The 27,109-nt window shown below is 35.0% G+C and overlaps 2 protein-coding genes and 1 long non-coding RNA gene across 5 annotated transcripts in view; 1 reads left to right on the top strand and 2 right to left on the bottom strand.

Moving 5' to 3' along the window:
• Positions 1-10,272, bottom strand: part of LOC109611775 (uncharacterized) — a 52,913-nt gene extending 42,641 nt beyond the window's left edge. Inside the window, exon 1 of the long non-coding RNA XR_002194097.2 lies at positions 9,966-10,272. This is a non-coding gene — a long non-coding RNA (uncharacterized LOC109611775). The remainder of the gene's footprint in view (positions 1-9,965) is intronic.
• On the top strand, positions 579-26,414 carry LOC101896110 (COMM domain-containing protein 4). The gene is made up of 4 exons (XM_011292159.3): positions 579-713; positions 25,567-25,707; positions 25,764-25,995; positions 26,078-26,414. The coding sequence occupies exons 1-4, from the start codon at positions 711-713 to the stop codon at positions 26,299-26,301; spliced, it is 600 nt and encodes a 199-aa protein (XP_011290461.1). The 5' UTR covers positions 579-710; the 3' UTR covers positions 26,302-26,414.
• On the bottom strand, positions 10,409-15,789 carry LOC101894080 (leucokinin). 3 transcript variants are annotated; one of them, XM_011292158.3, is made up of 2 exons: positions 15,636-15,789; positions 10,409-11,170 (listed from the first exon to the last, which is right to left on the bottom strand). In XM_011292158.3, the coding sequence occupies exon 2, from the start codon at positions 11,146-11,148 to the stop codon at positions 10,615-10,617; it is 534 nt and encodes a 177-aa protein (XP_011290460.1). In that variant the 5' UTR covers positions 11,149-11,170; positions 15,636-15,789; the 3' UTR covers positions 10,409-10,614. The 3 variants fall into 3 exon arrangements, with proteins under 3 accessions (XP_011290460.1, XP_019890586.1, XP_005178414.1); XM_020035027.2 differs by lacking the exon at positions 15,636-15,789 and adding an exon at positions 14,280-14,456; XM_005178357.4 differs by lacking the exon at positions 15,636-15,789 and adding an exon at positions 14,118-14,273.
• Positions 26,415-27,109: the final 695 nt, after the last annotated feature.

The raw sequence follows: 27,109 nt of genomic DNA, 5'->3' as shown, positions 1-27,109 counted from the left end.
CTACACAATCTTCTTAAAAGGTATCGCTGGAAATATTTCTAACCAAAAACAAAGGTTACACAACTCTGTACTGTTTTTTTCACAAAATTGAATCCAAGATTGAGGGACGAAATGGTTTTATTCCAAAATGTTACATTTCATTGTCCGCTAACGGGGAAATTAAGAATTTCTGTTGTTGTTGTTGTTGTGTATATGTTTTCACAGATTAGGGGCATCACAAGAAAAAATGTATTTAAAAGGTAGCTTTATTCTATCTTCTGTAATTGAGTCATGTTTCTAACAAATTAATTTCCCAATCACCAGTTTTGATTCACGATTATAAGAAAAATTATTCTTTTGATATTCTTGCCTAGTAGATATGACTTGGTTGTTCTACGCATTTTATATAATTTGGTATTTTCGTTGTTTTCAAATTTAATCTGTGTGATTCATGTGTGTAACGGATATTATGTCGATAAATCGATTTTAAAACGTTATCGATAAAACATCGATTAATCAAATATCGATTTGTTTGTTGCTATCCTCGTCAGCTGATGGTACCCACTTTTCATTCCATTTCTTTTTCTCCAAATTCGTAAACAAACTACAAAGTTGTCAAGTCGCTCATTCTGTTTCCTCTCCTTATTCGTAACATTTGGAACGGTTTTAATTCTATATTTGTTATCAATTGGTTCAACTTTACCAACCAGAATAAACATAATTAATAAAAAATGGTAAGTTTGTTAATAAAACTTCCCTTTTTGGTAGATTACATTATGTTTTCGTATCCCATGGGTTCTAATGGTTCGACTATGTACAAATGCGTGGAAAAGCTATTACTTCAAGAGAATCTTTAAGTTGTGAGAAGAATCTCGGTAAGAATAAATGAATGGAATTGCTAGAGTAATTGTCAAGTAGCTCAAAGCTAACCCCGGACATGGCGTTTAACAATGGACAGCGCTTAAATCTTGTTCATATATGAACCGAATACACCAGACCTATCTTCGTATTAGTAATTTCCATAGAACCTACATTGGCTACATTGGGAACAAAGCTTTTGAGTTTTTGTTGGGTACGAAATTCCAACTATACAGGAAATGTAATAAAAGCTAGACTAAAGTCATCGAAATAATAATTTAAAACTCTATAAAGTATATATCTATATATATGCATATTCTTGATCAGCATATAGTTCTAAGGCGATTTACAAATGTCGGTCTTGTGTTAATCACTCGTAAGTTTTGAAGGGATCTACCTAGATTATGGGATTGAATATGTAATACCTTGGTACACGTTTTGCTATAGCCATCATATTACGGTTCATCCTTTTATTTACTTCACCATAGTACATTGATTTTGTCATTCCCTTTGTAACTCCTCGAAATACTCATGGTAGACCCTACAAAGTATATATATATATTCCGGATCAGCGTAAAATTCTTAGTCGATTTACTGATGTCCGTCTATTTATCTGTTGTAATCAGGATATCTTTCGATCGAATTGGGATAGATGTGTATTTTGCTAGTAGACAGGTTAAGTTCGTAAATGGGTCATGTAGGTTCACGTTTTCAAATAGCCATCATATAATGGTACCTCCCGATATTTGTGATACAAAATTTTTATGCAGGCCCCATATGTAGTATAGGTCCCATATATCAGTTTTGACGATTTTAGGTACAATACCCATCGAAATTGTTTGAGATGTGGTATTTGAAGTTCGTAATGGATGCTACAGCCTGTGACAGATAATTGTCTATGCAGGTGCAGGTCTTCGCACAGTTCCGATATAACGGTACCTCCCTATATGCTATATTTTGACGATTTTAGCTTCATTATTCACTTTTTATTTCAATTTTCGAGTTTGAATATGGTAATGGCTTATGACAAACAATTCCTATGTAGGTCCACGTCGTATAGACACCAATAAACGGCTATATTTTATAATTTTAAAATTTTAATAGAATTTTTTTTAAGAATTTTATTCTTTGAAAATTTTAAAATTCGTTTCAAAAGGTGGAGGGTATTCAAAGTTCGGCCCGGCCGAACTTACTGCTTTTTAACTTGTTTTTTCTTTTTAATACCCTCCACCATACTATGGAGGGTATATTCATTTTGTCATTCCGTTTGTAACTCATCGAAATAACGATCTTAGACCCAACAAAGTATATATATTCTTGATCAGCGTAAAAAACGAACGAATTGAGATAGAAGGCTAAAATTTTGCACACATGTTTATTTTGCTAGTAGGCAGGTAAAATTCGTAAATGGGCCACGTTTTCATATAGCCCCCATATAACGGTACCTCCCGATATTCGGTATTTTGATGATTTTAGCGACATTATTCACCGTAACTGTTTCACATTTGGTATTTGAAGTTTGTAATGGATACTACAGCCTATGGGAAAATTTTTTGTATGCAGGTTCTCGTCTTCGTATAGCCCCCATATAACAGTGCCTCTCAATATTATGTATTTTGATGATTTAGCGACATTATAGACCGAAATTGTTTTGAATTTCGTGTTGGATCTTTCAATGGATACTTCTACGTTTGAGAGAAAAATTTTTATGCATGTTCACGTCTTTGTATGCCCAACAAATACCTTCTTGAATGTCTGTTCGAACGAAACGGGCTGCAAATTGGTGTTTTTGTTCTCAACCAAAAATGTTAATTCGAATTATTATTATCAATGTCTGCTAATTGAAAAATGCAAAAATCACTGCATGCATTAAAAAAAGTCAACAAAGATTTGGGACAAAGTACTCCTAGACATTGTTGGATAGCACCCATGGACAAATCCTAATATTCCTTTTTGAGTAATTTTCTTATAGACGATTTTAATTTGGAGAATGGATTGACAGACATTTGTTCATTTGTCATGAACAAATCTTCTTTCCGAAGAGTAGTACAAAAGTGTTTGATATGTGGTGAAAATTTCAAAATTAATTTTCTTCCAAATGGAGGAGGGTATAAAAAGTTCGGCTCAGCCTTAGCTGTTTTTTACTTGTTAAAGAGTCTTCCGGATTGTAAGTAGTTTAAAGGGTTCACTTCGTCGTAAACCTCTTATGTATAAATTACTATTTCGATTTCAAAATGATAATTTATTCATTATGAAGTCGAAATAGTAAATTGTGTATATGTGTTTAAAATGTAATTGTATCAAAATATGGTAAAACCTGATATTCGGTTTAAGCACATAATAAAGATTGTTAACAACGAAAGAATCTCTTGTAAATATTTGGAAAGAGTGGTTTTGAATTGTTGAATTAATTTCAAGCTTAGCCGAACTTAATGCCCCTCTTACCTGTCTTTGTTTCAAATGGTATAACTAGCTTGCAGAATATCAAAAGAATCTTTTTTTTTAATCGAACGCACCCAACGCCACTCATTTCACACCCGTGCCGACCGAGGGACGACCATTAATCAATTAAGCCATTAACTCATATTCCTACAGCAAAACAATAACAGATTATGTATTGAAAGCAATGTAATTCTTGTGGGAAAAATGTCCATGTTTTGAATAAAACTTGCTAATAGAACTTGGACTATCTGGTCCTTATTTTGCATATGCTTCATCCCAATAGCAGCTCAGCATGGCATGAGTACGCTCCTGGCAATTCTTTGATTAAATGTTTTCCCTGTTCAAGTGGACAAAATCATACGGATCTCTTACAAAAATAATATGTGGAAAGGATGGATAAGGCAAGTCGAATATGAATTAAGGAAATTTATGCTTGCTGCATACCATCAAATTGTCATATTATTGTTGACATTCCAATACTAGGCGAGAAATTTTTGAAAAGCGGATTAAGATGGATTCAGATTGCACATAGTTGCAAACGGGTCACTCCCCGGCACATAAAAAGATCAATACCAAATGGATTACTGATCCACTATTTTAACAAGGCTTTGTAACAAGAAAAAATTAGTTATTTTTGGCCACCTATAAATAGTTAGTCTTTGTAGTAGACCTGTTTACAATTCATTGTCAAAATGTGTATACGTAAATCCATGGTAGAAATAATGACAAATTGTTTTATGGCAAAGACATACCTACTTAATGTCCTTCCAATATTGATGGTATTTCAATTTTTAATGAGTAGTTTTGTAGATGTTCAAGGACATAATGCATTTTTTATAAATACTGTTAAGAAGAGTCGTCATGGAATATCAATCACAACGTATGTTCGTATGTGGCTGAAATAAGACCATTTTCCAATTGGCATTTTTGATACTTGTTAAAGCAATGTTCCAAACTCCAGAAAAATTATATACATCTGCAGACTTTTATATAGAGAAATGTAAACCCAATTTTTTGTTGGAAAATATTAAATTTTGTGTTTTATATTTTGTGTTTTATATTAGTTAGATAATTACTGCGTATCGCGAGAACTTTGGGCAGTATTCTTTACCCTAATATTGCTTTAGACGACATTGGATGGACGTTCAATGCAATACGTTTGTTTATCACCTACCTAATTATACCTAGTGAAGGCTACAATTATTTTAGCCCTTTATAATAGTGTTTAGTAAAGCATACAAAAACAGATTTGAACTAGAAAAATATATGATAGATAAGGATAAAATTTGTCATTTGTTTAGCTCAGAGGGGCTCCGCCGATGGGAGTAAAACGCCGAATGCGTCGAGCAGTGGACCGTAGGGGGGAAATATAAAAAGAAATAAAACAACAGAGGTTTTCCTTAATATAATATAGATCTATTTATTCTTAGTTTGGTAAGAGGTAACGATATTACCTTTGGCAACAATATGCCTCTCTATGCACAACGATATGTGCTTGCAAACGATATTGCGGGTGTTGTCTGTCCGAATGACAGCCAAATACTCCTTGATGTCTAAAGGAGGCGGCAAAACAAGTGACAAATAATTAGTAGTTAAAATGTCAAAGGCGCTAGCACAAGGTTGCAATAAACCGTAGCGCGTACATTTTAACGACTAATTAATGACCAAACCAGGGGTCAATAAATAGCAATATTTTATGCAATTCTAAATTAAACATGCCGACCCCCTTGAAACATCAAAGCATGTTTCAACACAATTAACTTAATCTATATTAGTTCCAGTAGTAGGTACGGGTTGTATAGTGCAGTGTGAGCTTTTTTTTCGAACTAAATGTAGGGAATGGAAACGCAGATGAATCGGCAGTAACAGATTCGGGATCCATCTCCGCTACAACGATAATATGAAGCCGCAGATGAATCTGCAGTAACACATTCGGACTTCAATCAAGCATATTATTACACGAAATGTAATATTTTGAAGCCGCAGATGAACCTGCAGTTACAGATTCGGACTTCAATCGAGCTACGTGTTTCCCGAAACGATATTCGAGGGGGGTTCCAATTGAGACCCTGTGCCAATGTCGGTATATACATTGCCAGTTGTCGCGAGACCGATTTTATGTGAAGGTCGCTTTACAACATTGCTTACAAATTTACGTTTTGTTGACTGATTACCTTCCGATAAATTCACTTTTATAAACTTAATAAGGTTCCTTTTGGACATTTTGTACAACGATTTCGAACGAACAAAATTAGATTTAGGATTTTCGACTCCAACCGATGTGGAGGATGTATATTTTGAGGGACGAAAAACTGGGGCTGCAGCTGACAACAACGATTTTGACGAGCTTGCCTGAGCTTTTGGAGTCAGAACCGGAAAAGAACTATTCGGTTTTAATGACTCGCGATGTAGTAACGTGTGATGACGTTGACCACATTTCCAACAACTATTTTTACTAGTACAATTTACTAGTTTATGTCCCTTTACCAAACAATTTATACAATGTTCGTGGCGCTTGACGAATGCAAACCTTTTTGCGGGAGATAATTCCTTAAATGTTGGACACAAATGAAGGCGATGGGTATACTTATGACAAAGACGACACGATTTTCCAATAGAAGGGGGAGACGAACATTTAGATTTGCACTTTCTAGCGGTGTCAAGCGAATTTGAATCCTGCAAAGGAATGGATTTCTCTCTATAATTTTCCAAACACACAAGCGTGTTTATCCGCTCTGAAAGAAATGTGTCTAAATCTTTCCACGAAGAAAGAGCCGATTTGTTTTTGATACCTTGTTCCCACAGCAGTGTCGTTTCTTCCGGTAAGCGTTGCAGGCAAAGAAAGACAAGTATCGGATCCCATTGATCCGTGGGAACGTTATAAGTCGACATGGAGGAGATACAACGATTAATTCCAACTCTAATCTCTTTCAAACCAAAGATTGTTTCCTTATCTAGAATTGGAAGACTAAATAACGAAGACAACTGACGATGTACCAACATACGAGTATTGTCATACTCATCATTTAATGCTTTCCAAGCGAAAGCGAAACCACGATTTGTTAAAGGAAATTGGGAAACTATTTCCCTTGCATCACCAGTAGTCTTTTGCAGCAAGTAATACAAGCGCTGCACATCACTCAAGCGAGAGTTATTTATAAAAATTGCACTAAACAAATCCCGAAAGGAAGGCCAAGAAGAAAAATCTCCCTCAAAAATATCAATATCAATAGGGGGCAGTGTCATATTGTGAACGATATCACAACCAGAAGAAATACTTGCGGCAATATTTTCCTGCGATTCAGGAACCAAAAGAGATTGAGCCGATTGCTCTTGATTTTTATCCTCAATTTTATTTGAATTTCTTGTTAGGCAACTATATTTTATAATTTTTCTATTAATTGTTGCCATCATACTAGAGTAAATGTTAATAGAAACGTTATATTTACTTTCTGCCAAATGGAGATATTCTTTGGTTACATTTTCCGAATTTTCTAAGCGGCGCAACGATTTATTTACCGCTTGCCATAATTTTTCTAACTTGCTCTTCCTTTCCTCTAAAAAACTAATATCTAAATTAGTATCTTCTATTGCACCGATTTGTGCACTAAATTCTGTCAGAGCGTCCAATGCTCTAAAGAAGGTTTGTAGAGGAGCGAAGGCCATAATTAAATGAAGAAATACCGAACAATTTTGGGGGAAAATGCAAAAATAAATAAAATAACTATTTTATTTTTATTTGTTTAATTTGCCAGAATTACCGTCTATAGGTTGTATTAATTTTAAAGTTTCCAAAACAACAACAAAAAATAAAATTAACTATATTATTTTATTTTAGTTTTAACTTTCCAATGTCCTATAACAAACAATGTAACTAACAAAAGTGACCGACCCACGTAGTGTAGCTACTCAACTTAAACGGACACGACAGAAAGAGGAATCAACAAAAATGTTCTTCCTTCGTTTGTTATGTTCGTTCACTGATCTAACAAAGCACAAACAACAAGTGCTGATCAGAGAACGACGACAAAGCAAGCAAGCAGCGGTGGTGGTTCAAACAGTGTTGTTGTTGTTTTGCGACAAACAAAACAGAAAATGAATTTGACTGTTGTTGCAATGAGAAAAAGAGAATAAATGTAACAACAACAATATGCAATATTAAAACGGACAGACCAAACCAAAAGAATTATATTGCAATCTTTGCTTTATGTAGTAAAGCACGCCAAACTAAGAACTAGCAACGACGATAATATTGTTGGTATCAACGAAATATTTAATGTTTTGTTGTTTTACATGAACCAAACAACAAAGCAACAATTTTATTTTTGAGTTTTGCTTTATTAATTTATTATTTTTGATTTTTGTTTTGATTATGATGCTGCCGAATGCAAGAATCCAAAATAGAAGCCAACGATTGGCGGGAAACAAAACAAAAGAAAGATGTGACGTTGTAAAACTACCTTTGGACCTGAACAAAACCGAATGTTTTGTTATTGTCGCGGCAATTTACTAACGCGAGCTCACTTTAAAACACTGCACTATACGTACCTTGCAATGCAGGATTAATGGACTGTAAATTTTGGATTCCAAATGCGTTCAAGAGGGCAATAATATCCGGTTCGATTGGACCAATGTTTAGCTCAGAGGGGCTCCGCCGATGGGAGTAAAACGCCGAATGCGTCGAGCAGTGGACCGTAGGGGGGAAATATAAAAAGAAATAAAACAACAGAGGTTTTCCTTAATATAATATAGATCTATTTATTCTTAGTTTGGTAAGAGGTAACGATATTACCTTTGGCAACAATATGCCTCTCTATGCACAACGATATGTGCTTGCAAACGATATTGCGGGTGTTGTCTGTCCGAATGACAGCCAAATACTCCTTGATGTCTAAAGGAGGCGGCAAAACAAGTGACAAATAATTAGTAGTTAAAATGTCAAAGGCGCTAGCACAAGGTTGCAATAAACCGTAGCGCGTACATTTTAACGACTAATTAATGACCAAACCAGGGGTCAATAAATAGCAATATTTTATGCAATTCTAAATTAAACATCATTAAAGAATATAGAGCTGACAATTGTGGGTGCTGCGAAAGTTCTAGTTGATATACTAATATTCTCAACCAAAAATGCAAATAACTTTTGCTTCGAATTATTATTTTCAATGCCCGTCTGTCCACGTATTCTTGTGAGCAAAATTCAGGTCGCGTTTATTATCCGATTGAAATGAAATTTTCCAAACAAACCATATTAAAATTGGTGATAATCGGATCAGATTTAGATATTGCTCCCATATATAATCAACCGGTTTCGTGTTAATTATGCAGAAAATAGCCAATATAAGTCCTAATGACCTGAATGTTGGTACATTCCACCAAATTCCGTCTAGAAGCAAGTACATCAAATTTGGTTCAGAAATAGGTATAGTTCCCATATATATGTTTAATCCGATTTGCGTAATATGCACTGCACGATTTGGTGTTTCAGTCTCTCACATTTGAATATACATTCGACTAAAATTATATTAGATGCCAGATATCATGTACAGCACAGAAATACCTCTGCAAAATTTTATCAAGATCGGTTCAAATTCGTATATTTATCCCACATATATCTTCAACCGATTTCGGGTTTATTGTGCACCAATTGGCCAATATACGACAATAATTCCTAAATGTTGGTACATCCGACCAAATTTAGTCTAAAAGCAAGTATATCAAATTTGGTGAAAATCGGTTCAGATATAGCTAAAACTTCCATATATTTATATGTTTCATCCGATTTGGCGTTTAAGTCCCTCACATTCGTAATATGCATCCGACAGCTCTTATAGAGCTCAGAAATACATTTACCAAATTTTATCGAGAACGGCAAAGATTTGGATATAGCTCCCATATATATCCTTAATCTGATTTTCTATAAATTCTTATAATATAAATAGCTAGAATCATTAGTCTAATATAATATATATCTGGATCATACATAATAATTTGTATCCCAATCTCTGTGTAAAGTTTAAAGCCTTGGGGCACATTCATAGGTTATGACTTCAATAAAAGCATTGTAGGGTTCTGATTCGAAGATAATTTTTCTATGTTTTTAGTATGTTTAATGAACCATTTGCAAAAAGTTGGGAATTTGCTGTATGTATGCATGTGCTGATGTCCTGGTTGTTTTCAACCAGGGCATGAAAGAAGAACGGTAAACTAGTGCAGCGAGTAAAATCGAGAAGAGCTGTCATATATTGACAACAGCTTGCCATATATTCGTGGTGTAAAGTGGTAAAGCCATAAAGGCAAGTCACGAATGTTTATTGGTTGCTTAGGGCTCTGTAAAGATGAAGAGGAAATAGAAGCGATCGAGCAGCGCTTATGTGGGTGTCCTAGACTCTTGGGTAGAAGGCTCTTACTTCCTGGTGTCTACGAGTTGCAATAATTGGAAATTGTTACCGGACTAGTATGAAATTTCTATTTTTGTTGGAAATTTGAGTCTGCAGATGGGTGATAGTCTTAAGCTATGATCACTGATAGATGAAATCCTCTTGAATTTTAGTTTAAATACAAAAACTTAAAAGACAAGGACAATTTGCGGCTCATTGTATTTTCTTAGATTTAATGATGAATAATCACCTGGTTTACCACCAGAAGATCTTTAAATGTTAATATTTTTATCGACAGATACTTACAATTTGTCTATTGTGCGATTGCCTTCTGCTCAGCGGATGATATAGGCCCGGAAACTTCAATGAAAATTCTAGTATATAAATATGCGTATGGATTGAGTTTGTGTTTCCGTTATCATCGATTAAATTCTCTTCTGATTCTTGAGACATTGATCATTTTGATGAAGATTTTCTAACATCGCAGAATAAATTTTAATATTACAAAGCTTTCCAAATTTACAATTGAATTGATTCATTTTTCAATACTTCTCAAATTCCAAGCCTTGTACTCGTAGTTGTCAAAATTTTATTTGAAAATTAAAATGTTCAAATATGCCGTAGTTCAAAAATCAAAGAATAGATGTCCTTACATGAGTGCCCTCAAGTAAATAAAATATGGGCGGTGCCTACTTGACTTTCTCAGTTCCCCCAAAAATAATTACATTAAATATATTTATATTGCTGCTTAATTTATATATTTATTAAAAATATTCATATAAAACAACACACAGACTTATAAGTAAAATCTATAACATTCTTTGCATTTGTACACATTATGGTAGGAATTTGAGTTTTAAGTTGTTTTTTTTTTCTTCTTCAGTGATTCAAAACCAGCCATTTTTATTCTTCGTTAGGTCACGCATATATGCAAATTGTAAATCCAGGAAACAGTTTAATATGCCATGGTAACATCATCGACATTATGTTCCATGTCCAAATCATTGGTTACAAGACCACCACTTCGTTTGCCACCCCAGGAATGGAAACGTTGCTTTTTACCCAAAACCACGGTGTTACGTTTTTCATCGCGCTGCTGTTGTTGCTGAATCAATTGCTGCTGCTGTTGTTGCTGGAACTTCAAATGGCATCTATCGATTATTGCATCACGTAAAATATTACCAAAGTCCATGTCATTGAATTGAGCCATTAACAATTTCAAGAATGTCCAAGTTTCTGCCTTCTGTTCGGTGGGTTGGTAATGACCAAGGAATGCCATTTGTGGTGGTAGGCCATTATCTGCAGCAAGAACTACACGGGGATTATAGGCATCGCAGATATCTTCGAAATTCAAAATAGCCTGAAGTAAAAATCTGCGATATTTATTCAGATGTGATTCGCATGTTTGAAGATCCCTAATCTCCGCCCGTGCGTGGCAATAGTAGAAGCATAGAAACACTACGAGAATACTGACGCGTACAAAATACATGTTTGGTCGAATTCTAGATGATCTAAAAATAGAAGACAATGAGAAAATATTTAAAAAATTATAAAGAATTATTTAAACTTGCGGATGCAATTATATATAATCCTAACCAATTTAGCAATGACAAGTAAAAAAACATTAAGTTCGGCCGGGCCAAACTTTTAATACCCTCCACCCTAGGGTAAAAGAACACTAGAAGAAATGTGGCAAAAAACATTAAAATGCCGAATATCGGGAGGTACCGTTATATAGGGGCTACACCAACACGTGCACCTATAATTACAATGTTTCGCCACACGAACTAGGACCCATTATGACCCACAAATACCAACTTTTACACAAATCAGTGAAAAAATGTGGCATAAATCATCAAAATACCGAATATCGGCAGGTACCGTTATATGGGGACTATACCAGAACGTGGACCTATACATGCAATGTTTTGCCACACGCTCAGGGACCCGTTGTGACCTACAAATACCAATTTTCAGACAAATCCGTGAAAAAATGTGGCATAAATCATCAAAATACCGAATATCGGTAGGTACCGTTATATGGGGGCTATACCAAAACGTGGACCTATACATGCAATGTTTTGCCACACGCTCAGGGACCCGTCATGACCTACAAATACCAATTTTCAGATAAATCCGTGAAAAAATGTGTTATAAATCATCAAAATACCGAATATCGGGAGGTACCGTTATATGGGGACTATACCAGAACGTGGACCGATATATCTCATTTTCAATACCAACCATCCTAGGGACAATACACACACTTGTGCCAAATTTCAAAGGTCTACGTCAAATAATGTGGGCTCTATCGTGATTTCAACAGACAGACAGACAGACGGACAGACAGACAGACAGACGGACAGACAGACAGACAGACGGACAGACAGACAGACGGACATCGCTAAATCGTCTTAGAATTTTATGCTGATTATGAATATATATACTTTATGGGGTCTACGACGAATATTTAGAGGTGTTACAAACGGAATGACAAAGTCAATATACCCTCCTACCCATGGTGGAGGGTATAAAAATGAATTAAGAAACGATTTCGGTCATATTTCTGAAAGAAAATCTAGGTTATTCTTCAATTTTTCAAGATTTTAATTTAATTTCACTGTCTAACATCTTCAATTTGGTCTATAATTTAACCATGAATTGTCTTACAAACAAACGAACCTTGAAAATCACTGAATATTATCGTCAAAATCCGAAATAAAGTTATTTCCAGAAATAAAGTTATTCGTGATGGAATTCAAGCGTGACAGTGTGATTTCTTTTTATTTGGCTGGAAAACCACAAGTGACTATCGTTAGAGCAGTCCATTATTTAAATGTGAATAAATCTTTTGGGTTTCGTGCCACCGCTCGTTACCGTGATACTGGTAGCGAAGCCCGACGTCAAGGAAGTGGACAGAAGAAAACAGCAACATCAGCAGAAATGGTTCGAAAAGTAAAGAAGCGACTTGATCGAAACCCTCGTCGCTGAGGCCGAAAAATGGCTCGTGAGCTGAACCTATCGCAATATTCCATTCGGCAAATATTGAAAAATGAGCTCGGGGTAAAACGATTGTAATTCGAAAATTCGAAAACTTACACCGCAACCTAAAGAAAATATACTCTAAAGAGCTAAAGAGTTGCTTTGCTTGGCCGAAAGTGTTGAACTGCAGAATTTGGTTTTCTCCGATAAGAAAACATTTGTTGTCCAGCAGTTTGTTCGTTGTCCAGCAAACAAAATGATCGTGTTTACTTGCCAAAGAGATCAGCTGATGGTCGCTCTCCGCCTGTATTAATCTACCGTGCCATCAAAATAAATGCCGAATGTTATCGCGGACATTCCAACAGGACTCAGCATCATCGCACTCAGCACGCGCCACCCAATACAAAACGTTTAAAAAACGCAAGCGAGTTAAATGTATTAAAATGTCTACATAATCTGGACGATGCAATATCTCTTCGGAGAAATCCGTATCCGGACATTTGGAGTCGATTTCGATGTATCTGTCCGCCTGGTACAAACAATAATTCTCGAGGGGAGAGACTGACATGGAACATCGCAATATTTCTGTCAAACGTTGATGGAGTTGAGAGGTGGGCGGTATTGACTATTTCTTCTGCTATCACAAAAATTAACATTTTGCCAAATAAAAATTTTCACGGTTAAAGCCTCCCACAATTTAATATCTAGTCAGACTTAGGTCAGGTGCGACAATGGACAATATTGCCCACTCATCACTGTACATACATTTGAAATAATAACTCCCGGAAAGTGTGAAATCAATAGACGATGTTCCTAAAACTCCGCACATCCAAAATTTTCTATCAACAAATCTTCTCCGAATGTCGTAATTCGGGTCATATGCTGATTTATCGGCAGTATCGAAAATGTAAATCTGCATAGACAATATTCTACCAGAACTCCAAACCTATTTGAACCTATTTGAACCCGAAATATAATTTTTCAAACAATTCCATTTGAAATCTTAAAAATACCGATTCCAGTAAGGAACCGTTAAGGAAAGTTCTTTGCAAGAATGTGTTTCCCCAATTTCAAGACACAAAACGTCCAGTTAACATTAAATTCCGTTGAAAAATATAAGAATGAAATATGTTACCGAACAGTACCGCATTCTGATGCTAGAGTGATATCAGCAGAATTACGGACGGACATAGCTTAGAATTTTATATTGATCTAGGACGTTTAATTCCATGAGTTACAAACGGAATGATAAACGTAATAAAAACCCCTGATGTAGGAGAGTATAAAAAACAGGACCGTTCTTCACAGAAATATGGTGGGTTTTCACGCTTTACAGTCAACACAACAGCAATAACATCAGGCAAGAAGTCCTCAAGTTCCGGCTGGTCGGCGTCAGCAGTGGCAACGTCAATGCGTGGAAAAGCCTTTGGCCGATGTTAATTTAGACACTATTACCGCCACCAAACATCATCTCACCAAATTCCTTTTCTCCAACATAGGTTTCAATTTCTCACAAGAACTCCAAATCAGCCTCCGAAATTCAGAAAAACATTGTTTAAAAAAACAACATTTCAAATTTAAATAACATAAACAAAAATCAAACAAAAATCACAAACAAAAATCAAAAAAGTTTAAAACCTTGATTTGGTCAGACAAGAAGCCTGCTTTTGACAACAATTTGACAATAAACTTAGTAGTCGGACTTTCTTTGCATTTTAAATCACACTTATGTATTGTAACAACGAACTTAGTTGTCAGATTGTTAGCCTTGTAATGTCATAACATATTCCGTAATTTTGAAAATTTTCAAATGTAATTTAAATTTATTAGTCTGTTCCAGAACTGCAGGAATATAAAAAAAAAAAAAAACAAATAGAAAAACATTAAGTTCTGCCGGGCCGAACTTTTAATACCATCCACCATTGGGCAAAAAACATTTTTATATAAAAGTAACTGAAATCAAACGTGTACTACAAATATCAGTAAGATCGTTTGGAAAATGCTGTTAAACTTTTCAAAAAACCATAAAACCATACCAAAAAATATTAAACTTCAAGGATTGTCATCTACCGAATATTCTTAAATATCAAATTTGAAATAATTTCGTAGGAGTATCAAAATACCGAATATCGGACCTTAATATTCAATGTTCTGTCACCGGACCTAGAACCCATTATGAACTACAAATACCAATTTTTAGACAAATTTGCGGAAAAATATGGCAAAAATCATCAAACTACCGAATATCGTGGACCTATAAATACAATGTTCCGTCAAATACAAATTTTTAGACAAATTCGTGAAAAATGTGGCAAAAATCATTGAAATACTACAACCCATTACGACGTACATAAATCAATTTTTAGATAAATGCGTGGAAAAATGTGGCGAAAATTATCAAAATACCGAATATCGGGAGGCACCGTTATATGGCGGCTATACCAAAACGTGGACTGATATAATATCTAATTTTTAATACCATTTTTAAGCTCTACGTCAAATAATGTGGGCTGTATTGTGATTGCAACAGAAAGACAGAAAGACGGACATCGTTAAATCGGCTTCGAATTTTATATTGATCATGAATATATATACTTTATGGGCTCTACGACGAATACTTAGGGATGTTACAAACGGAATGATAAAGTTAATATACCCTCTTTCCAAGTTGGAGGTTATAAAAACTGTAAATCTAGTAGATTCTTACAGGTTCTGGAACAGAGCATTTATATATTACATATTTCACTTATATTCTGCAATTTCAATTGCTCAATAAGAAATATAAAATCAAATCACAAATATGCAATTTTTAATTCCACTTTTTAATTTACAATAACTATTTTACGTTACAAAACACAAGTCAATTTTATATGTATCCGGATATTTTTCCTTTCACACAACGACACTACCAGCTTACACAACTTACAAATTGGGTAATTTTTTATGAAAATGCTAACACTTTTACGTAAAGAATAATTAACAATTTTAATTTACCTTTTTCGGACAAAAATAATTGAATTAACACTTAACCGAAAAAAGTTACAAAACAAATTTAAAATTGAATTTGTTGGCGGTTCTATGCAGCTGACCGTTATCTGCGAGCGACTTGTAAAACGTGTGAAATGTTGAAGTTGCAAATGAATACTGTGCTCTGAAACTTGAACATTTTCTTGTTTTATACAATTTTGAGGAGCCAAGACGGCAAATAGCCCTTCCCCCCTTCCCTCCTGCCCCCCATCCTCTCAGCTAGCACTGCTGCTGTTGGGCGTAATATTCATAAAGGATAAAGACCATTTCATATTAATCGTCAGTTTTATCCCGAACGAAGTACACTTTTAAGGCAGTTAATAAAATAATTACCAACTTTGAATGGACAGACACACAGAGAATAGACAAACGGAAATGGCACGAGTTGGGTTTCCTCCACAGGTCTTCCCCTCATTGAAACGAAAACATTTCGTCATAATAACGACTATAATTTTCACACTTCGTTAACAATTAAAAAAAAATGCGCACACATCCTATTGAGAGTTGTTGCTTGTCGCGTTTTTTTCCTCTTTGCCTTTTGATAGACTAACGTTTTGACAAATTAAAAAAATAAATAAAATTAAACGATGGAACGGATGAGTTGTATATTATTGTCCTTTTCCCCCTCCCCTATTTATGGTGTCTTTGAAGCAACAAGTTGCTTTACTAAGTGGCTTAGTTGTTGCTTTTGTTTTCGAGTGAAAATGGAGAATATAAATGCAAACATGTTTTTGCATGCAATTATTTATTTGTATGTGTATGACAAATCGCTGGCATTTAAGTAAAAATACACTTGTTAAAATAACAGATCCCATTTCGACTATTATGGAGAAATTGTAAAATATCCATAATTCGATTTAAAACAAGTCAATCAGATAGTAGATCTGGGTGCCGTAGTCTTCAAAATAACTAAAATCAGGGGGTGTCGTTATGAAGGGGCCATATCTTATAGTGGACTTACATTGAAGATTGGGAACATAACTAAAAGTGTTATGCATTCCATTTTCAATCGCGCATATAAGCTTTTCTTTATCAGTGAGGATATGGCTAAGTCGTCATGGGGGTATCCGAAGATTATTTCGGATTATTTTGTGGTTTAGGGTATAAAACAATCTAATTATTCCATTATTCGACTATTCTAAATACTGCATTCATATAAAACTATTCGGCAGAGACGGCTAATATTACCCATTAACCTGAAACGTAAAATTACAGTAATCATGGCTCAACAAGAATGGTTGCTCTACTTCAAGAAACTAGGAAAATGGAACTCTGTACTGGAGTCTTATCATGCTGAAAAGACTTTTAAATATGCAACAATCGGTTTTATTTATTTTACATTTTTTCAAAAATTCAAAATTCTTATATTGAGGAAAAGTCGCAAAACATGAATGGAATGTTGGGGTAAATGGGGTGTATAGTAAGACTATACAGTTTTATCTGAAAATTTGCAATTTGTTGTCCGTTAACGTCGAAAGTATGCATTTCTGATGCACTCGAATTAAAAATAATTTCAAATTATTTTCTTTTTTGTTCAAAACAATACACATATATACAAACTGTGTATATGACATTAAAGAATAGAGGCACCAAAAGAAAAAAATTGTATTTGGGATGTAGCTTTGTCCTATCTTTTGTAATTATGGCAAGCAGTTACTTTGGTTAAAAAATGCATCTGACACCCCTACAGAATTTGAATTCGAGAGGTATCGTTATATGGATTCAATGTCAATGTCTAGAACATACATTACGAGGTATGAGGGAGGCATTTCGAGATGTTCTAAACGGAATGATTGTAACCTGTATCGATGTTAAATACCAATTGAAAATACTTGTGGTATCAAACGAAGCGTTAGAGTTAAATTCATATATCAAAACTAATTTTCTACAAATAACTCAATGGGACCTGAAGTATAGTCCACTATGTCCACTATACTTTATGTCTTCGTCAAATTAACACACAAACAAATGGAATTCTGGAAAAATTATTTTTGTTTAAAGAACCTGCAACATAGTACTATAGGGTGAATTTTTTACGTGCTGCAGGAAACTTTTTCCAATTAAACAACGTTCCTCAAATGGTCCATCTGCTTAGGCATACTCATTCCAACATTTCAAGCGGTAACTCACGAATAAATACTTCAATCTTGTTTTCCAATGTATCAATGGAAGCGGATTCCTCTGTATAGACATTACCTCCAACACGGCTTCATAAAAACTAGTCTCGAACGTGAAAAAAATGTTCACCTCTCAACAAGCAGATTGTAATGCGTGTTGTGTGGTGTCTGTCATCATCTTGTTGAAACCACATGTTATGCAAGTCAAGCCCGAAAATTTTGGCCAAAAAAAGTTGGATATCATCTGACGGTAGCGCCTACCATTCAAAGTTACGATACGATTCGCTTCCAATAAACCGCACCAAACTGTGACCCTTTCTGGATGCATTGACAAGTGATCTAATACGTACCAAAGGCCGAAAATGAGCTTTATACCCTACAACACTATGTGTTGGGAGGATTATAAGTTCGATTGGGCCAAAAATTATGCAACACCTTGAAATATTGGTTTCCTACATAGGAAAGTATATATTGATCTTCCTATCTCACCGAGCTGAGTCGATCTAGCTATGTCCGTCCGTCCGTCCGTCTGTCCATGTTAATTTGTAATCACTCTACAGGTCGCAATTACGGCTCTATCTCAATTACGAAATTTAGAATGGAGGTGGGGTTATGGTAAGAATAGAAGCCTATTGCTTTTGGTTTTTACGGTTGAAATGGACCAAAAGCTGAACAATTTCCTGATTTGGCAGTTGCTCTAAAGGTCGCAGCCCAGTTATAGACCAATCGAGTTAGCATAGGGCTGGGCAGAAATCTTCCAATTTTGATGGTCATCGGGTAATATTTAGTGGAATAGGCCATAACATTTGTGTTAAATAAAAGTCAAATTTTAGATTAGACCGCAAATATTTTAATCCCGGCGAAATCACAAATAGACGAACAGGTAAATTCTTACGTAACTGCCGATAGTAAATATATCGGATTTATATAGCGAAATATATACAATGCGTATATGCAAAGGAAGGGGATGTTAGCTTGAATGTTTATATCTCAAAAATGGCTGGACCGATTTTGACAAATTTTGTCAATTCAGAATGCCCTCTTGGCATAAAAGTATGAGGTAATGATGCTAATATAGATTTTGTAGTATTTTGTGACCTTTGTTATTGTTTCTTATATTTTATCGCATGCGATTTTTTCAATTTGACTTATAATATTATTCTTCACATTACAACACAGTTTGATTGCAAATATCGTCCGATCCTCACGAAAATTTTCACAAGCTAGGCCTATTGTTTTCAAAGATATCCGCAATTTATTTGTTGTTGAAATGGACCAACAACTAAAAATGTTCTTGATTTTGCAGCCGTTATAATGGTCACAAATATAAATCAAAGGACACGAAATCTCGCATGATGTAAGAGTTTAGGACAGCGATTAGAATGGACCACTACTTTTGTGTGAAAAAATACCAACATTACTTACAGGCGAAATCAAAATGCACAAAAGGCGAACTTTTGGCTTTTTTATGCTGATATCGTTGACGAATATAACCAAATATCGTAGACAAGCAAATCATATAGATGAGTCCAAATTTGAAGATAAACAGGACCCTCTTGCTTTTGGAGATGGTCGCAAAATATTTAGGGGCATAATTGAACCAAAAACAGAAAAAAATTCCTGATCACACCATTGATGCCAATCGATACGCCTGAGAAGAGGGTTAAGGACAGGGAAGAATTCTAGCATTATGGGTGGCCATTGGATTGTATTTAGCTGTAAAATGGACCGCAACAACTAACAGCACGACGGAGTGCAAATGTCCCTGGTCAAAATGCTAAGGGTAATATCTGGGCAGTTCTTCATAATTTCAAAAGCGAAATATTCCAAAATGGGTTTGAGCATAACGGGGCTTCTAACATTTAATATTTCTGTTTTTGAATACATATTAAATACACAGTCTGGTAAATGTTTAAATATTTTGTCTGAAAAAACAAAATGTTTGTCTTTTAGGTTTGCCGAAATATTTGGCTACGTCGGTGAGCCAGTGAGACACTATTGACGAAAAGGCTTTCCCAAATCGAAATAATAGAGTTTATTCGGTCGGTAGTGTAATTATTTGAGGGCTATACCTAAACGGGGACTGATATACCTCTCTCAATATCAATCATTGTAAGAATAATGTATACGTCTGTGCAAAGTTTCGAACATCTATCTTAAATAATGTCAGGGATTATTAAATTCATTTCATTCATTTTTGGGATTCCCAAAGAATACTTTGATTACAACTGATGACAAAATAATTTACCCCCATCTAATGATTGTGGGCAGTCGGAAAATGTTGTTAGTTCCTTCCAAACACATAAAATATGCCGTTGTCAGAAATTAGGTGTTTATTTGTATTTAAAAAGTACTACTCATTCGGTGATCGAAACCTTAAAATTATAGAATATAGAATAAAGAAAAGGCTCATAGATCATGCATAGTGAGCCTCTTAGAGGTTCAATAGACTACATCAATTCGATATACTGCATTATTTTGTTTTTACACAGAAATGACATTAAGTTACAGCTTATACGGTTCAGACAATTGGTAATATTTGACATAAATACTTGAAATACCAGTTTGAAACATCCGTGAGGGAAAGTTTGTTCAATACTTAAATAGCCTAGAAACAATTTACTTCACTAGGAAAGGATGTATTTGTTTTCTCTTCCACAACAGGAGTTGTTAAGAATTTCTAAAGAAATGATCTTTAGACTGTTATTTACCATTATAAAATATTTCTGCTTCCAAAAGTATTAAATTTTATTTACTTAAATCGATTATTAAGTTGACGCCACCACTATTTATACCCTACACCACAAGGTGGTCAGGGTATTATGTCTTTGTGCATTTGTTTGGAACAGGCAAAAGGAAACGAGATAGACCCATAGTTCCTTTTGATGATCTGCATAGAATCACTTTCTGAGTTGATTTATGCATGTCAGTCCGTCTGTCCGTCCGTCCGTCCGTCTGTCCATGTATTCTTGTGAACAAAATGCAGGTCGCATTTATTATCCGATTGAGATGAAATTTTCCGAACAACATTTGTTTGGCCCAAGGACGAACCCTATTGAAATTGGAGTTAATCGGTAAACATTTAGATATAGCTCCCATATATATCTTCGTCCGATTTGCTTTTTATTGTGCATGTCATATCAGCCCGAATAGTATGGAATTTTGCACAACCAAACCAAATTAGGCCTGAAAATAAGTATGCCAAATATGATCGAAATCGGTTCAGATATAGCTATAGCTCCCATATATATTGTTAATCCGATTTGTTGTTTTTGTCCTCCGCAACCGTAATATGCACTCTGTAACAAAAATATTTGGGGAAATATATCAAATACAGCTCAGAAATACCTTTGCTAAATTTTATCGAGATCGGTTCAGATTTGGATATAGCGTCCATATATAACTTCGTCAGATTTATCTTTTATTGTGCACCAAACGTCTAATATTTGTCCAAATGGGATGGAATTTGGCACTTATGACGAATTGAGTCTAGAAGCTAGTATATCAAATTTGGTGAAGATCGGTTCAGATATATCTATAGCTCCGTATATACTCTTCATCCGATTTGTTGTATTTGTTACCCACAGCTGTAATATGCACTCCGTAACAACGATATTCAGGGAAATATATCAAATACAGCTCAGAAATATCTTTACTAAATTTTATCGAGATCGGTTCACATTTGGATATATCTCCCATATATATCTTTATCTGATTTCAAATTAATTTTGCACCAAATGGGCAATACAAGTCCGAATTTAAAAGATACAAATGCTTCGGCATATTTAGTCCTTTGAACTTTAAATAATAATTATAATCATAGCGTGTATGATTGAATTCTCCCATAAAAACTTTTTATTGTTATGTTGAGCTCAACTAAATTAGCAAAGTGGTGTAGGGTATCATAAAATCGGCCCCGCCCGACTTTAGGACTTTCTATACTTGTTTTTAACTTATATTTTACAATATATTCGTTTGAATGTTACAGATTTTGGCTTAACTCTAGTTTAGTAAAAACTCTTCACTTTTTACCAGTGGTAGGTATTTTTACCCTGATCCCGGGAAACTATTTTTTTCTTGGGGGTCGAACCCGGGACCCCAGATTTTTAACCCCAAAGTCCGGGTTCAACTAGTCAAATTTAGAAAATTTTTGTAATTCCAAATTTTACTGAAAACATAATTTTAATGAACTGGTTAGAATCGGGTTATGCGGATTGAAAGACCCATATTCTGGACCCGAAAAAGGTATTCGCACAAATTGTAGCATTTTGGAAAGGTAAGAGTGTCAGCTATAACTTGGCACTAATTTTGTTTACCCTCATAATGAGCCCGTTTTGAACTTTTTGGAGGTTTTATAAAAAATTCGGTTGCAAAAAATCGATAATTTGACTATAATTTCAGGGTTCCCGGGTCCGTCCCCCAAGAAAAAAATAGTTTTCAGGAATCAGGGTAAAAATGCCAACCTCTGGAAAAGATTTCGAAAAAATCGAAGAGTTTTTACTAAACTAGAGTTGTACCCGGATTTTTTTTAACGAAGTTTAAGACTTCCAGTCATATTTAATTTACAGTCATTATACATTGCCTCTCTTTTCCCTGCTAATAAAGTTGCAAAGAAATAATAAATCGACCATCTACTGTTGGTTAGTTATTTAGAATTTATTTGTTTGTTTTTTGTTCTGTATCCTTGCTATAAAACTTTTCACATTTATATATATCTCGAAGGATTTGCTCATTTGTTTACTGCAAACATTTGAGTTATTTGTTTTGTGAATGTGAGCAACATATTTCGCTGCATATTATAGGGAAAAAAAGACAAACTAAAGAAAAAGTGAATAAACAAGCATTTATTAAGTTATCGTTTGGAGAACACAAGCACTTTCATAAGAATTTTCCCACGCATTTTATATTTCAAAATGTCTGAAATGCGTTGCAGTTAATCAAATATTCTTGAGATGTGCAATTCGTTTTTTAGCTCACTATTTATTAAGTTGTAATTAATATTGGTCTCCAACATAGGAAACTAAATATGGATCTTCCTATCTCGCTTAGCTGTGTCGATCTATCTATGTATGTCCGCTCCTCCGTCTGTCCATGTTAATTTGTAACCACGCTAAAAGTCGCAATTATGGCCCGATCCTCTTGAAATTGAAAATGGAGGTGGGGAAAGGGTCGAAATATTAGCATATTGTTTTTGGAGATGATCGCAAAATATGTAGGCGTTGAAATTAAACAAAAACAGAAAATTTCCCTGAATTTGTTGTTGCTCTACAGGCCACAATTATAAACCAATCGACGCCGAATTTTGATGGATTTAGAGCGGGTAAAATAAAGTAAAGTAGCGGGTAAAATAAAGTACAACTTTTATGTCAAAAATAGGAAAATTTCCACTTAACCGCGAATATTTTTATCCCGGCGAAATGAGAAGAACACGAAGAGGACAGCTCTGATGATGTTCCAATGGGCGAAACAATTAAAATGTTCCTGATTTTGCTGTCGCTCTACAGGTGATAATTGAAAACCAATCGACACGGAATTTCGTATGAGAAGAAATTTAAGAACAGGGAAGAAGTTTAGCTGTAATATGGACTACAACCATCCTGTGAAATTGTTTTGAATGCCTAACAAGACGAGGGAGTGCGTAAATTTGGACAAATGTCCCGATCAAAAAGCTAAGTGTAACATCTGGACAGGACTCTATGACATGATATTAAAAGCGAATTTTTCCAAATTAGATTTTGACATAATGGAGCTTTCAATATATTGTACTGTTGTAGGGTATCACATGGTCGCCACGCGCTACTATAGCTTTTGCGTACTTGATTTAAAGAGTGTTTTCGTTTAAATAAAACTCATTTGGAATTTGTTCCCCATAATATTGGGGACAGATTATGGCCCAGTACAGAGTGCAGTTAAGCTATATATGGGGTTGTAAATCAACCAACATAGAGTGAAGTAACGGACGTGCTAAGATGATGAAAAAATAAATAAAAAAGATATATATTCGGCCGGGCCGAACTTTGAATACCCTCCACCATTTGGTACAAATTTGGCAATTTTCAAAAAAAGTAAAATTCGTTAAAAATTCTGTTAAAATCTTAAAAGCACCGAATGTAGCCGTATATTAGGGTCCATACGACGACGTGGCCCGGCATAAAGAACTTTGTCAAAAGCTATTACAATATTCGAAACTTGAAAAAAATCTATTTATAATGTAGCTAAAATCTTCAAAATATAGGGAGGTACCATGGGAGTTATAAAACGTGGACCTGCACAGACGATTTTCTGGCATAGGCTGTAGTATCAATTACGAACTTTAAATGCGAAATTTGAAACAATTCCGATAAATAATGTCGCTAGAAATATCAAGATACAGAATATCGGGGGTACCGTTATATGGGGGCTATTCGAAGACGTAGACCTACACTGACAATTTTCTGGCATAGACTGTAGTATCTATTACGAACTTCAAATACAAAATTTGAAATAATTCCGGCAAATTCGTTAAAAATTCTGTTAAAATCTTAAAAGCACCGAATGTAGCCGTATATTAGGGTCCATACGACGACGTGGCCCGGCATAAAGAACTTTGTCAAAAGCTATTACAATATTCGAAACTTGAAAAAAATCTATTTATAATGTAGCTAAAATCTTCAAAATATAGGGAGGTACCATGGGGGTTATAAAACGTGGACCTGCACAGACGATTTTCTGGCATAGGCTGTAGTATCAATTACGAACTTTAAATGCGAAATTTGAAACAATTCCGATAAATAATGTCGCTAGAAATATCAAGATACAGAATATCGGGGGTACCGTTATATGGGGGCTATACGAAGACGTAGACCTACACTGACAATTTTCTGGCATAGACTGTAGTATCTATTACGAACTTCAAATACAAAATTTGAAATAATTCCGGCAAATAATGTCGCTAAAATCATCAAAATACCGAATATAGGGGGGGGGGGGGTACCGTTATATGGGGCGTGGCGAAGACGTGGACCTGCACAGACAATTTTCTGTCAGAGGCTGTAGTATCCACTACGAACTTCAAATACCAAATTTGAAACAATTCCGGTAAATAATGCCGCTAAAATCATCACAATACCGAATATCGGGAGGTACCGTTATATGGGGGCTATACGAAGAAATTAATCTACACGGCCCATTTTCTGTTTTATGATGTAGTATCTATTACGAACTTCAAATACCAAATTTGAAAGAATTCCGATAAATAATGTCGCTAAAATCATCAAAATACCGAATATCGGGAGGTACCGTTATATGGGGGCTATACGGGGACGGGGCATGGCCCATTTTCAATACCAAAAGTCCTGCAGACATGATACACATTTGAGTATAATTTTATCAACCTATTTCATTTCGTTCGGAAGCTAGAGTGATTTCCACAGACGGATAGACGGACGGACATCGATAAATCGCCATAACATTTTATGCTTTTATATATACTTTGTGAGGTCTAAAATGTATATTTCGAGGTGTTACAAACGGAATGACAAACTTAATATACCCTCCATATTATGGTGGAGGGTATAAAAACACATTGCAAAAGGTCACATAAAAGTGGTTTAACTTAATGCCTAAAATTTGTCTTAAAATTATGTTAGTCATCTTTAATCATGTCCAACGCCCTCGCTCAATAATTTGTACACCAATTAAACAAAATAAACAATCTGTGCCATTTTTTAATTATAATTACGATTTCACGCACAATTAACACCAATTTCACGTTCAATATTGTTCTTTATTCTCTATTGCAGAAATTTCGCTTCTGTGGTGATGGCGATTGTCCCGACTGGGTGTTGGGAGAAATTATATCTACGCTCTCTGTATTGGAAGCGAGCAAATTGAAAACTCTGGCTGATATGGTGGCGAAAAAGATATTGGGGCAGAATTTTGATGTAACGTTAATTATCATTTGTCATTTTTCATAAATTACCGATTAAAAAATTTGCAGGAAGACGAAGTAAAGGCATTGACGTCATCCGTCTCTGCTGATGGAAAGACAGCAGTAGCCTGTATACATTTCTTGCTGAATAATGCTGCCCGTCACAACGCCAGCGAACTGGTGTTCAATGAAGAAATCCAACAATTGGGTCTGCCTAAGGAACATGCAGCCGCAATGTGTTCCGTACTAACCGAACATGCCACAGCAATACGTCAACGTTTGATTGATAAGTCTTTTAAAAGTAAGCTACTAATAGTTGTCCTATGCTTTAATAAGAAATATTTACGTTTTTTTTCTTAATAACTTTAAAATGTTATTTTCAGTTAACGAGTTGGAATCGTTACGTTTTTTGCCACCCTCTCCGGATAGCATAAATTGTAGTCGTTTTGAGCTGAAAATCTCACAGGAATTGGTCAATGGCTTGCCTCAGAATACCACACATGTGCTGAACATAGACAATGCCCAGTTACGTGTTTTGTTGGAAGAATTGAAATATGCCCGTGATGTTATGGACAAGTATGATAGTGCCAATATCAATAAAGAATAATTGTGATTTAAATAAAAATTAAGAAATAAAATGTGTTTTATTATTTGTATGAAAAAATATAGCAGTTATGTCGCTTATGTTTGGAAATGGAACTGAAGTCGGGCTAAACTGAATATCAAGTATTTTTCTATCAAAAATATGACTAATTGAAATGTCGGGTTAAAACTTCTAGTTTCTTATGGACGTACACGTAAACCGGCCTGTTGTGCGCTATAAGGATAGAATACAGTTTTAACAAGTAAAAAAGCCATAAGTTCGACCGGACCGATCTTTGAATACCCTCCATCACTTAGAACGATTTTGGCAATTTCCAAAATAAAAAATAAAAAAATAAATAAATAAATAAAATCCGATAAAAATTCTGTTAAAATCTTAAAAATATATTAGGGTGGACCTGCATGGACAACTTATGTCATAAACGTTACAATACTCAAATGCGAAACATGAATAAAAAAATTCGGTGAATAATGTAGCTAAAATCGTCAAAATGCCGAATATAGGCGGGTACCGTTATATTGGGGCTATACGAAGACGTGGACCTGCACGGACAATTTTCTGTCATAGGCTGTAGTATCCATTACGAACTTCAAACACCAAGTTTGAAACAATTCCGGCAAATAATGTCGCTTAAATCACCAAAATACTTTGAATACTCTCCACCATTTGGTACAAATTTAACAATTTTCAAAACAATAAAATCTGTTAAAAATTCTGTTAAAATCTTAAAAATACCGAATGTAGCCGTATATTAGGGTCTATACGACGACTTGAACCTGCATAGGCAACTTTTGTCACAAGCTATTACAAT

The sequence above is a fragment of the Musca domestica genome, unplaced genomic scaffold (genome assembly GCF_030504385.1).
Source record: "Musca domestica strain aabys unplaced genomic scaffold, Musca_domestica.polishedcontigs.V.1.1 6, whole genome shotgun sequence".
Lineage (NCBI taxonomy): Eukaryota > Metazoa > Arthropoda > Insecta > Diptera > Muscidae > Musca > Musca domestica.
Note: the sequence above shows the minus strand (reverse complement) of the source record. Positions and strands in the feature narration are given on the sequence as shown.